This window comes from Ranitomeya variabilis, chromosome 1 (assembly GCF_051348905.1).
Source record: "Ranitomeya variabilis isolate aRanVar5 chromosome 1, aRanVar5.hap1, whole genome shotgun sequence".
NCBI lineage: Eukaryota > Metazoa > Chordata > Amphibia > Anura > Dendrobatidae > Ranitomeya > Ranitomeya variabilis.
Genome location: NC_135232.1, coordinates 886,292,670 through 886,305,987, shown reverse-complemented (window position 1 = coordinate 886,305,987; position 13,318 = coordinate 886,292,670). Strand labels below are relative to the sequence as shown.

The window sequence follows — 13,318 nt, the reverse complement described above, 5'->3', positions numbered from 1 at the left end:
GGAACCAAGACCTGTTTTTGGAGTTACCAGGATGTACGCAGGTTGTAGAGCACGAAATCCTGACTGAATCACATGTGAGGGGGAACCAAAGGCCGTACTGGATTACTGAAGCTCGACGCGAGTTGATCTCTGAAGAAGTGAAGAGAATGTTGACCCTGGGCATCATCAAGGAGTCAAAAAGAGGCTGGTCCAGCCCTATTTTTCCTGTGCTGAAGTCAAATGGAGAGTGGCGCTTCTGTAATGATTACAGGAAGCTCAATGACGTGTCCAAGTTTGACACTTATCCGATGCCCCGAGTCGATGAGCTTACTAAGAGGCTAGGATCAGCCAGATATATCACCACCCTGGACCTGATGAAAGGGTACTGGCAAATTCTCCTGTTTCCAAGTGCCAATGAGAAGATGGACTTCTCTTCACCTGACGGGTGCTTCCAGTATACCTGGATGCCGTTAGGACTACAAGGAGCCCCAGCTACCTTCCAGAAGGCTATGGACAGGATACTGGTTCCTCACGTGAAGTATGCCACCCCTTACTTGGACGACATCGTGATCTTCAGCCCGGATTGGGGAAGTCACCTGCAGAATGTCCAGGCGGTACTGGATCCACTGAGGAAGGCAGGGTTTACCATAAACCCTAAAGAAGTGCGCCCTCAGAAAAGAAGAGGCTAAGTACTTGGGCTACATCATTGGAAGGGACGAGATTAAGCCACAAATAGACAAGGTGGAGGCGATCCAGAAGTGGCCTCAGCCGGTCTCCAAGAAGCAGATTAGGGAGTTTCTGGGAATTCTGGGATATTATGGGCGATTTATCCTGAATTTCGTCATGATAGACACTCTCCTTGACTGATCTCCTTAAGGGCACAAAATTGTCAATGGTCAAATGGTCCTCTGAAGCTGAAACGGCATTTCAGGATTTGAAGCTTGTCCTGTGAACACAGCCCGTCTTGGTCACACCAGACTTCACTAAAAACGTTGTGCTCCAGGCAGACGACTCTGAGGTCAGTTTAGGAGCTGTGCTGTCCCAGGAAAAAGATGGAGACGAACATATAGTCCTATGCCTGAGTAGGAAAGTTTCCTCCTGTGAGAAGAACTATGCCATGATAGAAAAAGATTGCTTGGCAATCAAGTGGGCAATCGACACCCTGAGATATTACTTGTTAGGGAGAAAGTTCAGGCTTGTGTCAGATCATGCTCCCCTGAGATGGATGAGGGAAAAGAAGAGGAAGAATGCCCAGGTATCTAGGTGGTTTCTGGTGCTCCAGGACTTTACCTTTCATTTGAGCACAGGCCAGGGAAGTTGCATGGAAACCCAGATGTACTGTCCAGAGTCTCCTGCTTAGCCAGTGGAGATGCCAAAACCCCTGGCTTTGGGCAAAGGGGAGATATGTGACAAAGTCACTGGTCAAGTACTGGAGGGGAGATATGTGTCACAGTATTTTCCTCCAGCACTCTAAAGTGTGGTGAGGCTTAAACTAAAGTTGCATAAATGGGCTGGTTTTATGTGGACATTCATAGAGTGGGTGGGAGAATGTCCAACTTATCTCCACCTGCGGAGCTGCACAACCGTGTCCTGACAGTACCTGTGTGATGTCACAATCATGTGATCAGTCACATGATGGAGGAGTCACATGGTCTGGTGCTTAAGTAGTTTCCTTTCAGAGGTTGCAGTGTTGTGGGTCTGGAGAGGAACATTCCAGAGAAGTGGTTTTGTGCTGTGATTTATGCCTGAACTGTGGGTTGTGCTAACCCTGAGCGGGATGACCCGCTACTACAATGTCTGTACATAGAGTTACCGTTTTGTTTTATTTTGCTGTTTTGCCCAGAGGGCTATGTTTATTTTGTGCTTAACCCTTGGTATTTGCCGTACTTCATAAATCAAGTGCATCTTTCAAGCCGCAGTGTTCTTGTGATTACCTCCATGTGTAGCCGAGTGAGTCGATCTACCACAAACCCTATAGAAGCTAAGAGGACTCTTTTGACCTTCATCAGATGAATGGCATTCAAGCTGGGAACTTTACTTGGTTTGTAATAGTTTAACAAAAATGTTTATTATTTTTGTTTCCATTTTTTTAATACTCAAATGTGTTCCTAGAGTAAATAGCATAGAATTCTGCCCTAGTGGATATAGAAATAGATGGTAAAGAATTGTTTTGTATTTTATTGGGTTGCTGTTGATCATATCCCAACATTGAACTAACATGTTGGATTGTTCATGTACAGACAGATAATGCTTTGTCTCCTGTCTCAGCAAGTCTAAGAAAAATAATTTAATATTCACAACTTTTCAGTATACTGAGAGGTTTCTTCTGGATTATAAATTTAAAAAGCATGGCATACACATAATTCCCAAAATGAAATTAATGTATTTATTCTTAGGGTATGTTCACACGATCCTGATTTCAATCCTTTTTTTTTCAGGACAAAAACCGCAGCTCTTGGCAGAAAACGCAGGTGCGTTTTTGGTGCGTTTTTGGTGCGGTTTTTGATGCGGTTTTTAGTGCGGTTTTTTATGCAGTTTTCTCTGCAGATTGTCTGTGTTTGACACAAACAAAGCTTTAACTGCAGTGGGGGAAAAAAAAAAAAGAAATGATGTCATTTACTTGTCCAACCCTTTTCTTCTTCCATCCTCCATTTTGGGACTAAACACCAAAATGAGTGGACGTGTTTTGAATGACAGCGCTCCGCAGAGTGCTGAGCGTAGGCCAGATCACAGCCCGCGGATCCAGCTCTATCCAGCTATTTAAGTCTACGTTCACATTTGCGGTCTGCGCCGCAGCGTCGGGCGCCGCAGCGTCGCCGCATGTGTCATGCGCCCCTATATTTAACATGGGGGCGCATGGACATGCGTCGCACTTGCGTTTTGCGCCGCATGCGTCACTGCAGCGCACGCATCCGGGCGCAGAGGACGCAGCAAGTTGCATTTTTGCTGCGTCCAAAATCAATCAAAAAAAGGACGCATGCGGCGCAAAACGCAGCGTTGTGCATGCGTTTTGCTGCGTTTTTGTTTGCGTTGTGTGTTGCGGCGCCGACGCTGTGGCGCACAACGCAAAAGTGAACATAGCCTAAGTGCCACGTATTTAAGTATCACGTATTTAAGTGCCACGTGCCACGTATTTCAGTGCCACGTATTTCAGTGCCACGTATTTAAGTGCCACGTATCACGTATTTCAGTGCCACGTGCCACGTATTTAAGTGCCACGTGCAACGTATTTCAGTGCCACGTGCCACGTATTTAAGTGCCACGTATCACGTATTTCAGTGCCACGTGCCACGTATTTCAGTGCCACGTGCCACGTATTTAAGTGCCACGTATCACGTATTTCAGTGCCACGTGCCACGTATTTAAGTGCCATGTGCCACGTATTTCAGTGCCACGTATCACGTATTTCAGTGCCACGTATTTAAGTGCCACGTATTTCAGTGCCACGTATCACGTATTTCAGTGCCACGTGTCACATATTTAAGTGACACGTATCACGTATTTAAGTGACACGTATCACGTATAAGTGCCACGTGTCACGTATTTAATTGCCACGTATTTAAGTGCCACGTATCCCACAAAGATTTTCCATGGAGAACAGACACATCCAGAGACATGTCTGCTCTCCACGGCTGCAGCAACACACTGACAGGAGCCATAGTTCCTGTCGGTGTGTCACTGCGCATGCGCGAGCGAGTTTACCGGCGGTCATTGACCCCGGCACTCTCGCTTAACGGCAGTGCTGCGTGGGAAAGTTCAACGCAGCTGTACTGCCGTTAACCGAGACGCCGGAGTCATTGAACTCCGGAACAGTACGCGATACACTGCTAGGAGCTTCGCTCCTGGCAGTGTATCGCCGGAGAGCAGCCGATCGGCGTGGGACACTCGTTTTATGGATTCTGCGGACAGGGAGTATGAATTTGATTTTTTATTTTGTCATTTTTTCCTGGAGGATCGAGGGCTTCGCCTACAAGTGTGCTGTTGGTGAGTATATACTCTGTGTTATATGTTGTATGTACTGTACTGTGTGTCATGTATGTGTATTGTGTGTAGGTGTTTTGTGTAACTTTACAATTGTGCTAAGTCGCCGGACACAGGGACAACTCTCCCATCCTAATACCGGATGGGAGTAGTAGTCCCATACGGCGACTTAGCACAATGGTGGCACTAGCGTCACATGGGGACACGCACACACACACGCACACACACACACACACATACACACACACAGACACACACACATACCAAATCAATCAAACGGCCGACACGATCCCCATGCGACGGTATGCCTCCATGTCTCTCCGCCCAAGCACTTCCGGCCGCTTCCCCGCACTTCCGGCTGCAGCGGTTCTGCACCACAAACCGCAATAAAACCCGCAGATATATTTTTGATCTGCGGGTTTTACTGCGGGTTTGACCTCACAATGGAGGTCTATGGGTGCAGAACCGCTGCAGTTTCGGGCAAAGAAGTGACATGCTCCTTCTTTTTTCCCGCACCGATTCATCGCGGCTTTTTAAGGGAAATTCAGGACCGTGTGCACAGTGGTTCCTGTTTTCCATAGGGGTACATTGTAATGTACCCTGCATGGAAACAGCTGCGGAACTGCAGCGGCAAAACCGCTGCGGTTCTGCAGTAAAAAACGCACTGTGTGAACATGGCCTTAAACTGTAATTAATCCTAGTAAACCTTTCTTAATTTTCCAAGTTTCCTCTAATGTCTCTATTAGTTTTAAATAAATAAAAGTTACATTATTTAAAAAATAAATAAATGGACTTGGAGGAAGACTGACTTAAATACAGTATTTTGGCCTTGAGATTTACAGTTGCAATCAAAATTATTCAACCCTCAGCTGTTGATAGTAATCCAGAGGGATCTAAGCACATTCTTAATGGGCAATGGCCTCCAGTTTGCTAATAGTCTGGAGTGGTCAGAGATTCGCCCAAAAAGATAAGAGACAGAATCATAACTGCACAAACAACGGAAAGGATACAAAAACATATCAAAGTCATTGAAAGTTCCTAGAGATACAGCTGGAAGCATAGTTCACAAGTTCATAGTTAAAGGATCACTGGCTACACTTCGTGGAAGAGGCAGAAAGAGGCTATCACCAGCTGCTTCTAGATTCCTGAGTAGTCAGGTAGTAAAAATCCTTAAGTGACTGCAAAGCAGTGAGCAAGAAGATTTGGTGGCAGCAAGTGCATACTTAACTCTGATAGTCTCCATGCCCAACCTACAAGACTTACACCTTTACCGATTCCAAAAGCACAAGAAAGGACATCTCCAAACTATATACTATGTTCAAAACCATATAAATAAGCCAAAGAAGTTTTTGGATTCTGTTCTGTGTAGAAATTAAACAGAACTGGAACTTCTTGGGTCTATGGATCAAGGAAAAAGAAGAATGAATCAAATGCTGACAACATCACATTGCCTACATTGAAGCATGGTGGTGGCTCAGTGCTGGAAACCTGCAGCATGGGGTGGGTAAAAAGGTAATTAAGAGTCAGGAAACCCTAGGAGAAAACATCATGCCTTATGTGGGGAAGCTGAATCTTAGGCGGAATTGGACCTTCCAACAGGACAATGATGCCCATCTTACCTCCAAGTCCAGCAAGGCTTAGTTTCAGAAGAAGTTGTGGAAGAGGTTGCAGCATGCAGTCCAACAAATATAACTGAACTGAAGGCCATTGACCGTGAGGAACAGTCTAAGATTCCTCGAGAATATTGCCATAAGCTGCTGTCTGGTTATGCATCATTTTTGCAGCTAGTCATAACAAGCAAAGGTGCTTTAATAAGTACGAAAGAAAGACACTAGTCATGAAGGGGTTGAATAATTCAGAGATGGCAGCAGTCACTAAAAGTGAGATTTTGTGCTAAATGTGGAGAAACCACTGATTACATTAGTTATCTTGAACTATTTACATTGTTCTTGTTTGAATGGTTTATTGGAAACAGCAGAAATGTGTAATAAAATGTGCTAATAGTGTAAATCTAATTTGCAGTGGGGCCTGCATAATTTTCATTGCAACTTTATAGCCTGTAAGTTCGCATGTTAGAACAGAGCTGTAACAAAGAACTCCTGGCCCTCAATGCAAAATCAAGGCCCCCCACCTAACATGTGGCATTTATAATATTAAGGCACTATATTCTGCATGTGACTGCCATCTTTCAACACTTTATATAGAAAAACCCCTGTTTAATACTGCGATAATTCCTCTTTAGGCTTTAGTAATCTGTGCTCCCTAACTAATGCTTTAAAATGTACTGAGAAAACAGTTTGCAAACCGCTTTGCAACTTTGGCAATATCTATTCTACTCTCCCAGTTTTTTTTTGCTACTATCGGCTGTTGCTTATTAGCATAATTACTACAAACCTAGCACAAGAAACAGTGACTATAGAGCTAGTAAAGGAAGTTTATCAACTAAAACCAGGAAATCAGGAAAATGTAACATATGAACATATGGATATGGGTCAGAAGGAAGAAATCTGGAGATCAGCTAAAATTTCAAGAGGTGGGAAAGGTTAGAATCCTGTACATGTTTCTCCTCAAAAATGGCCATTCAAGAATATTAAACAGCCCCCAATAGGCAATAAATGGTTTATAAAGTGATAGCATGACTCATTTCTATGGTCAACAATTTAGGATCAACAAGGAAAAAAGTATTTTTGTAACGTACCGGAACTCTGTCAGAAGCATGTGAGCATGAGTCCAATGCGGTGGTCATGACATCTCTCACAAGAGTGATGAAGAAATACAAGCAGTTGAATAAGATGCTTCTTGCCGCCTTGTTAAACACTTGCAGTTCCTCTACTAGCTGGGCGTTAAGAGCTTCATAGTCCTTCTTGGCCTGGTCTAGCTGAGAATCTGCTGGTTTCTGGAGGCAGCTGTGGTAATCCAGGAGTTTATCATAGCGTTTTTGTATGAGCTTCTGAGGTATCGGGAACATGGACTGCAAAGAACTAAGAGGTGTACAGACCAGTCGCTCCAATTTGCTTGCCTACAATACAAGCATAATGTAGAGTTAGAATCAGTTTTATGATGACACTACAGAACGAACCCAAAATGCATACATAATATTTAGCCCAAAATACAAGCAATTAAGTAAAAGAAAAAAAATATATATATAGAGATATATATATATATATATATATATATATATATATATATATATATATATATATATATAGATAGATATATACTGTAAATTTTCCCCTCCCCCTGAAAGTGCCCTTATCTTTTAGCTGTTACCTTTGTGTTATACAGTATGTACAACAACCAATATACTGGTCAAGTGTTGAGACACTTGACCGGTATAGTGGTTGTTATACATCTAACACAAAGGTAGCAGCTAAAAGATAAGGGCACTTTCAGGGGGAGGGGGAAATTTACAGTATATATATATGTATACCGTATATATATATATATATATATATATATATATATATATATATATATATATATACAGTATATAGTGAAAAAAAGGAACAGCACAGATATACTTATCTTTGGGTGCAAGGCCCCCAGATAACCAGTCCACCGATCATCCAAGTTCAAATTTTATCAAAAAAAGAGGCAGCACTCCATGTTTCAAAGTGAAAAAATGTGCAGGATTTAATCACATCTTAAGGCGACGTTTCAGCTCGCAATGAGCTTTTCTCAAGCAGTGAATAGGTCCATGTGCTCAATCTTTATACATATCTTAACAATCCTCAATTGCTATAAGGTGCTTCTCATTACAAATTAAAGTGCCATTGTGCATGTGTTACGCTATTGTGCTAATTAAAAACATATTACTTTCTCTTTTCATAGACCTGTACAGTTCTTATTAGGTATAACATTTTTACTTTTTTACTTAGGTTCTTATTAGGGTAAAGTAAAAATGTTATACCTAATAAGAACTGTACAGGTCTATGAAAAGAGAAAGTAATATGTTTTTAATTAGCACAATAGCGTAACACATGCACAATGGCACTTTAATTTGTAATGAGAAGCACCTTATAGCAATTGAGGATTGTTAAGATATGTATAAAGATTGAGCACATGGACATATTCACTGCTTGAGAAAAGCTCATTGCGAGCTGAAACGTCGCCTTAAGATGTGATTAAATCCTGCACATTTTTTCACTTTGAAACATGGAGTGCTGCCTCTTTTTTGATAAAATATATATACAGTATATATATATATTCTTTCACTTAATTGCTTGCATTTTGGACTAAAGATCATGTATGCATTTTGGGTTCGTTAAAATGTTTGCGCCATTAGACATATGATGCTATTTGCGACCCGACTCATTGCTGGCTGAACTATTAGATTAACTAAGTGTGTATTTACATTGGCCGATAATCTAATAGTAACAGCAAAAAAATATGATAATTTTATTTATATAGCACATATAACATATTCTGCAGCACTTTACAATTAAGCGGGGAGATGTACAAACAATAAAGACCTCACAAAGTAACACATAAACCAACAGTGAGAGCTCCGCTTGCAAGCTTATAATCTATAATCTGGAAAGAACTGTTCCGAGCAGCACAGATTCTCAATTATCTGCCTGTGTAAACAGGCTGCCAACCACTCGAAATATTAGCAAAATGCTCATTTGTTGGGTAAAATTACTTTTAAGCTTTCTTAAAAGTTATGATTCTTGGCAGCACATCACCATGTGTAAACAAGAGGTGCTGCCGAGAGCAAAGATATTCTGTACGTACTGAACGATTTTATTAACCAGTTTTCTGTGTGCATAGAATTGCGTTTGGCCTGTGTGAACAGATAAACTGGCTTAGGCTACTTTCACACTAGCGTCGTATGACGTACGATACACCGACGCTAGCTGTGAAAAAAAGCACAACGGGGGCAGCGGATGCAGTTTTACAACGCATCCGCTGCCCCATTGTGATGCCCGAGGAGACGAGGGCGGAGTTCCGGCCGTGCATGTGCGGTCGGAAATAGCGGACACGACACACAAAAAAAGTTACATGGAATGTTTTATTGTGCCGACGGTCCGCCAAAACACGACGCATCCGTCGCACGACGGATGCGATGTGTGGCAATGCGTCGCTAAGGCAACCCTCTGGGGAAAAAACGCATCCTGCGGGCAACTTTGCAGGATGCGTTTTTTCTCCAAAACGACGCATTGCGACGTGCGTCGTATGACGCTAGTGTGAAAGCACCCTTACCTGTGTCTAATCCGTGATTGTTTAATGGTCCTTGTCGGTAAGTATAAATGCTCCCTAAGAATCCATCAATGAACTTCAGGTGGAGAGTTTGTAACTCTGTTTTTTTCTGAACTCTTTTAAGTTAATCTATGACCACATCAACATTCAGCTCAGCTTTGATGTGGTCTTTGGTCAAAGGTCAAAACAGACGTATTCAGAAAAAGACAGATAATAGAGTCAGGCCACGCTTACACTTGCGGTTGTAAAAAATGGATGATTAAACACGGATTCAAATGGATCCATTAATTTTTATGGAGTCTGTCTGGCAGGGCCGGACTGGCCATAGGGCACTTCTGGCAAATGCCAGAAGGGCCGGTGCCAGTGGTGGGCCGCTCAATCCGCCGCCCCCGCCGTCGCATTCAACTATACCGGCGTATAGACGCCGGTACAGTTGAATGCAATGATGGAGGAGAGAGCGTCTACAGACGCTCCTCTCCCATCATTCCCCGCTCTGCCTCTGACACTGCGGGTGCGCGATGATGTCATATCATCGCGCACCTGCTGTGTCCCGGGCAGACTGCAGCTGCTGAGACAGGAGCAGGAACCAGGAAGCAACGCTGGGCACGAGGAGAGGTGAGGAGAGTTTTTTTTTTTTCTGGACTGTGGGGCCATTCTCGGAGGAGGTGAGGGGAGGAAGAGAAGAGATGTGGGCTGTATATAGTTCTCTGTGGGCTGTGCTCTGTGCTGTATACTGCTGTGGGCTGTATATAGTTCTCTGTGGGCTGTGCTCTGTGCTGTATACTGCTGTGTGCTCTGTGCTATATATAGTTCTCTGTGGGCTGTGCTCTGTGCTGTATACTGCTGTGGGCTGTATATAGTTCTCTGTGGGCTGTGCTCTGTGCTGTATACTGCTGTGGGCTGTATATAGTTCTCTGTGGGCTGTGCTCTGTGCTGTATACTGCTGTGGGCTGTATATAGTTCTCTGTGGGCTGTGCTCTGTGCTGTATACTGCTGTGGGCTGTATATAGTTCTCTGTGGGCTGTGCTCTGTGCTGTATACTACTGTGGGCTGTATATAGTTCTCTGTGGGCTGTGCTCTGTGCTGTATACTACTGTGTGGACTGTGCTGTATACTTCTACGTGGGCTGTGCTGTATACTACTGTGTGGTCTGTGCTGTATACTACTGTGTGGTCTGTGCTGAATACTGCTGTGTGGGCTGTGTTATCTACTACGCGAGCTGTGCTATAGTATGCAGGCTGTGCTGTATACTATGCGGTTTGTGCTATATAATATGCGGGCTTTGCTATATACTATGGGGAGTATATTATATTCTATGGGGGAGGCCATGTTATGTACTATGTGGCTGTGTTATATACTATTGTGGGGGTATATTATATTCTATGGGGGAGGCTGCGTTATATACTATGGGGGGCTGCATTATATTCTATGGGGGGCTACATTATATATTATGGGGAGGTGGGCTATATTATATTCTATGGGGGTTACATACTCTGGGGTGGCTGCATTATACTCTGTGGGGTGGCTGCACTATACTCTGGGGTGGCTGCATTATACTCTGGGGTGGCTGCATTATACTCTGGGGTGGCTGCATTATACTCTGGGGTGGCTGCATTATACTATATGTGGGCTGCATTATACTGTATCGAGGACTATGGGGAATACGTTATACTATATGAAGAACTATGGGGTGCATTATACTATGGGAAGTGAATTGTACTACATGGATGACTGTGGCGGTGCATTATACTATATGGAGCACTATGAGGATTGTATTATGCTATATGGAGGACTATGAGGAGTGTATTATACTATGTGGAGGACTGAGCAGTGTATTTTAATATATGGAGGACTATAGGGAGTGTATTATACTATATGGAGGACTATGGAGCACATTATAATATATGGAGGACTATGGGGTGTATTTTACTAAACAAGTAAAATGCTGCATATTCGGATTGTTTTTGCTGGAACAAAAAGCCTTGTTGTCAGCAGCACATTGCCAGTGTAAACTGTAGATGTGCTGCTGAAAACATGATACTGTATGGTGATCTATTAGTGATCGTTCTGTCTCATCATTATTCCTCAGCTGGTGGAAAGAGGCCGGGAAACAAGCGTTGAACAACTTCAGTATTGTCGATCAAACTCGTTTAGCGGCCTGAACTCAGCGCACGTAAATACAACAGAAAGGCTTCTGTGTGATGTGCAATATGTTAGCATTTGGGGACCCATTTTAAACTTTGCCTAGGGCCCCACTTTGCCTAAAACCGGCCCTGCCTACAAGTGTACAAAGATATTATACAGTCACCATGTGACAAGTGGGCCTGTGTAACTTCAAATGCCAGGGCTGAATTTTAGTCCCAGTCCGGCCCTGCTGTCTGGGTTCCTTTATGTGTTTGTTTCTAGAACAAAATAAAAAGTTCTGCATGGTGTTCTTTTTCTTCCATTTTTAAAACAGACACAAATGGAACCTGAACTGACCCTGTAATAGTCAGGGGGGTCACTCTTCTTCCAGTAGCATCAGTAATACAACAGAAGTGTTTTTTCATAAGAATTCAATTTGTTTCTGGATCGCCCCCATGGGGCCGTGGGGTACTCGGTACCGGGTCCTTCGGTTCACAGGGGGATGTCACGGTGGCTGACCCGGTCCGTGGCCCTGGGACATCAGTGTAAAAGGGAAAGGTCTTTAAGGGGAATGTTCGTGATGCCACCTGTGGTATTCGGTCAGGGTGACCAACGCTGCTTTAAGGGGTCCGCTGGGGTGATGTTATGGCAGCTAGATGGTATACCTTCCCACAGGCGAAGTATGTCCCCGGGGCTTCCCAGTGTATAGATGGTGAATGATGAATGGCGCAGCCAAGAACGAGGACACAAGTTTGCAGTCTCTTTACCTTTACTGAAGACTTCAGCATCCACAGTCCAGGGCGCCAGATCACAGGGCAGGCAGAGTCCGGCCGGTTTGGAGGCAAGTCCAGAGTTCCCTTATCCAGGTGGAAATCAGTAGCCTTCCTTTGCACTGCGGTTGTGTAGTTCCTTACTGCCTATGGCTTCACATAAGGGTCTCACAGATGCGATGTTTCGCTCTCTCTGTCCCCCATATAGGATAGGACATTGGTGACTTGAGCCTGTTTATAGGGTCTCTTAGATAACCCGGCTCTGTAGGTGTCACCATGCCTCCTGGGTGTAGGTACGGACAGGTAACCTGCAATTAGCTGTCCTGCCAGTCTCTGGAATAAAGCATAAAGGTCCTTACTCCCTCGGTGTTCCGGCTACCGGGATGTTGCGCCTCAGAAGGAGACAGCTTGAGCGGGGCTGGTCCCCTTCTGGTATCCTCTCCTTTGCTTCGACGTCCTTCATGCTCGCTGCAATTCAGTTCTGCCTTTCATTGTCTCTTTCTGGGAGCTGCAGCTCTGAGGGCATGCACAGCTCCTTGGACCTTCCATCCACCTCAGACTCTGGTCTGGAACGTTTTCCCAGAAGGATTTTAACTTACATATATTTTGGCTTGCGCTGGCACTGATGCACCCTGAGCCTGCAGGGCAGCTTGAATTTCTTTGGAACTTGATTGGGGCTACTTATCCACCATCTGGAATATCCTGTGTTGCAACCTGTCATTAATTATTATATGCCATCCATATCATGGGAGATTAGCTACAATGCCATGGGTTGTACATTTTTTGATTAAAAAGTTGTAAACTATTTGACAAAGGAACATTCAGATCTCTGGGGTTGGACTTGTAACCTTGAGATTGTTGGTATTTTTAAACAGTTTTGGATCTAAAGTCCTCAGATAGTTCTCTTCTCCTATTTCTTTTCTCCATGCTTAGTGTGGCACACAGAGACACACAATGCAAAGAATGAGTCATCTTCTCCACTTTTATCTAGTTTCAGGGGTGATTTTTATATTGCCCATACCTGTTACTTGCTACGGGTGAGTTTAATTGAGCAACACATGCTTGAAACAAAGTTGTTTACCCACATTTTTGGAAAAGTGCCAACAATTTTGTTTTTTCCCATTTATGGGGTTTTGTGTAAAATTATGTCTAATTTGTCTTTTTTTCTCTCTTTTTTTTTTTGTGCTGTTCCAATACACACAAAAGAAGTAAGCATGTGTATAACAAAATATGTGTAATTGCAATTATTTTCTGGGAGATATACT

General features: G+C 43.6%; 1 protein-coding gene across 1 annotated transcript in view; it reads right to left on the bottom strand.

Annotated features, from left to right (window-relative positions):
• ARHGEF38 (Rho guanine nucleotide exchange factor 38) overlaps positions 1 to 13,318 on the bottom strand; it is a 179,542-nt gene that overhangs the window by 39,511 nt on the left and 126,713 nt on the right. Inside the window, exon 10 of the mRNA XM_077278239.1 lies at positions 6,659 to 6,979. Within this exon, the coding sequence (XP_077134354.1) occupies positions 6,659 to 6,979 (321 nt within the window). The remainder of the gene's footprint in view (positions 1 to 6,658; positions 6,980 to 13,318) is intronic.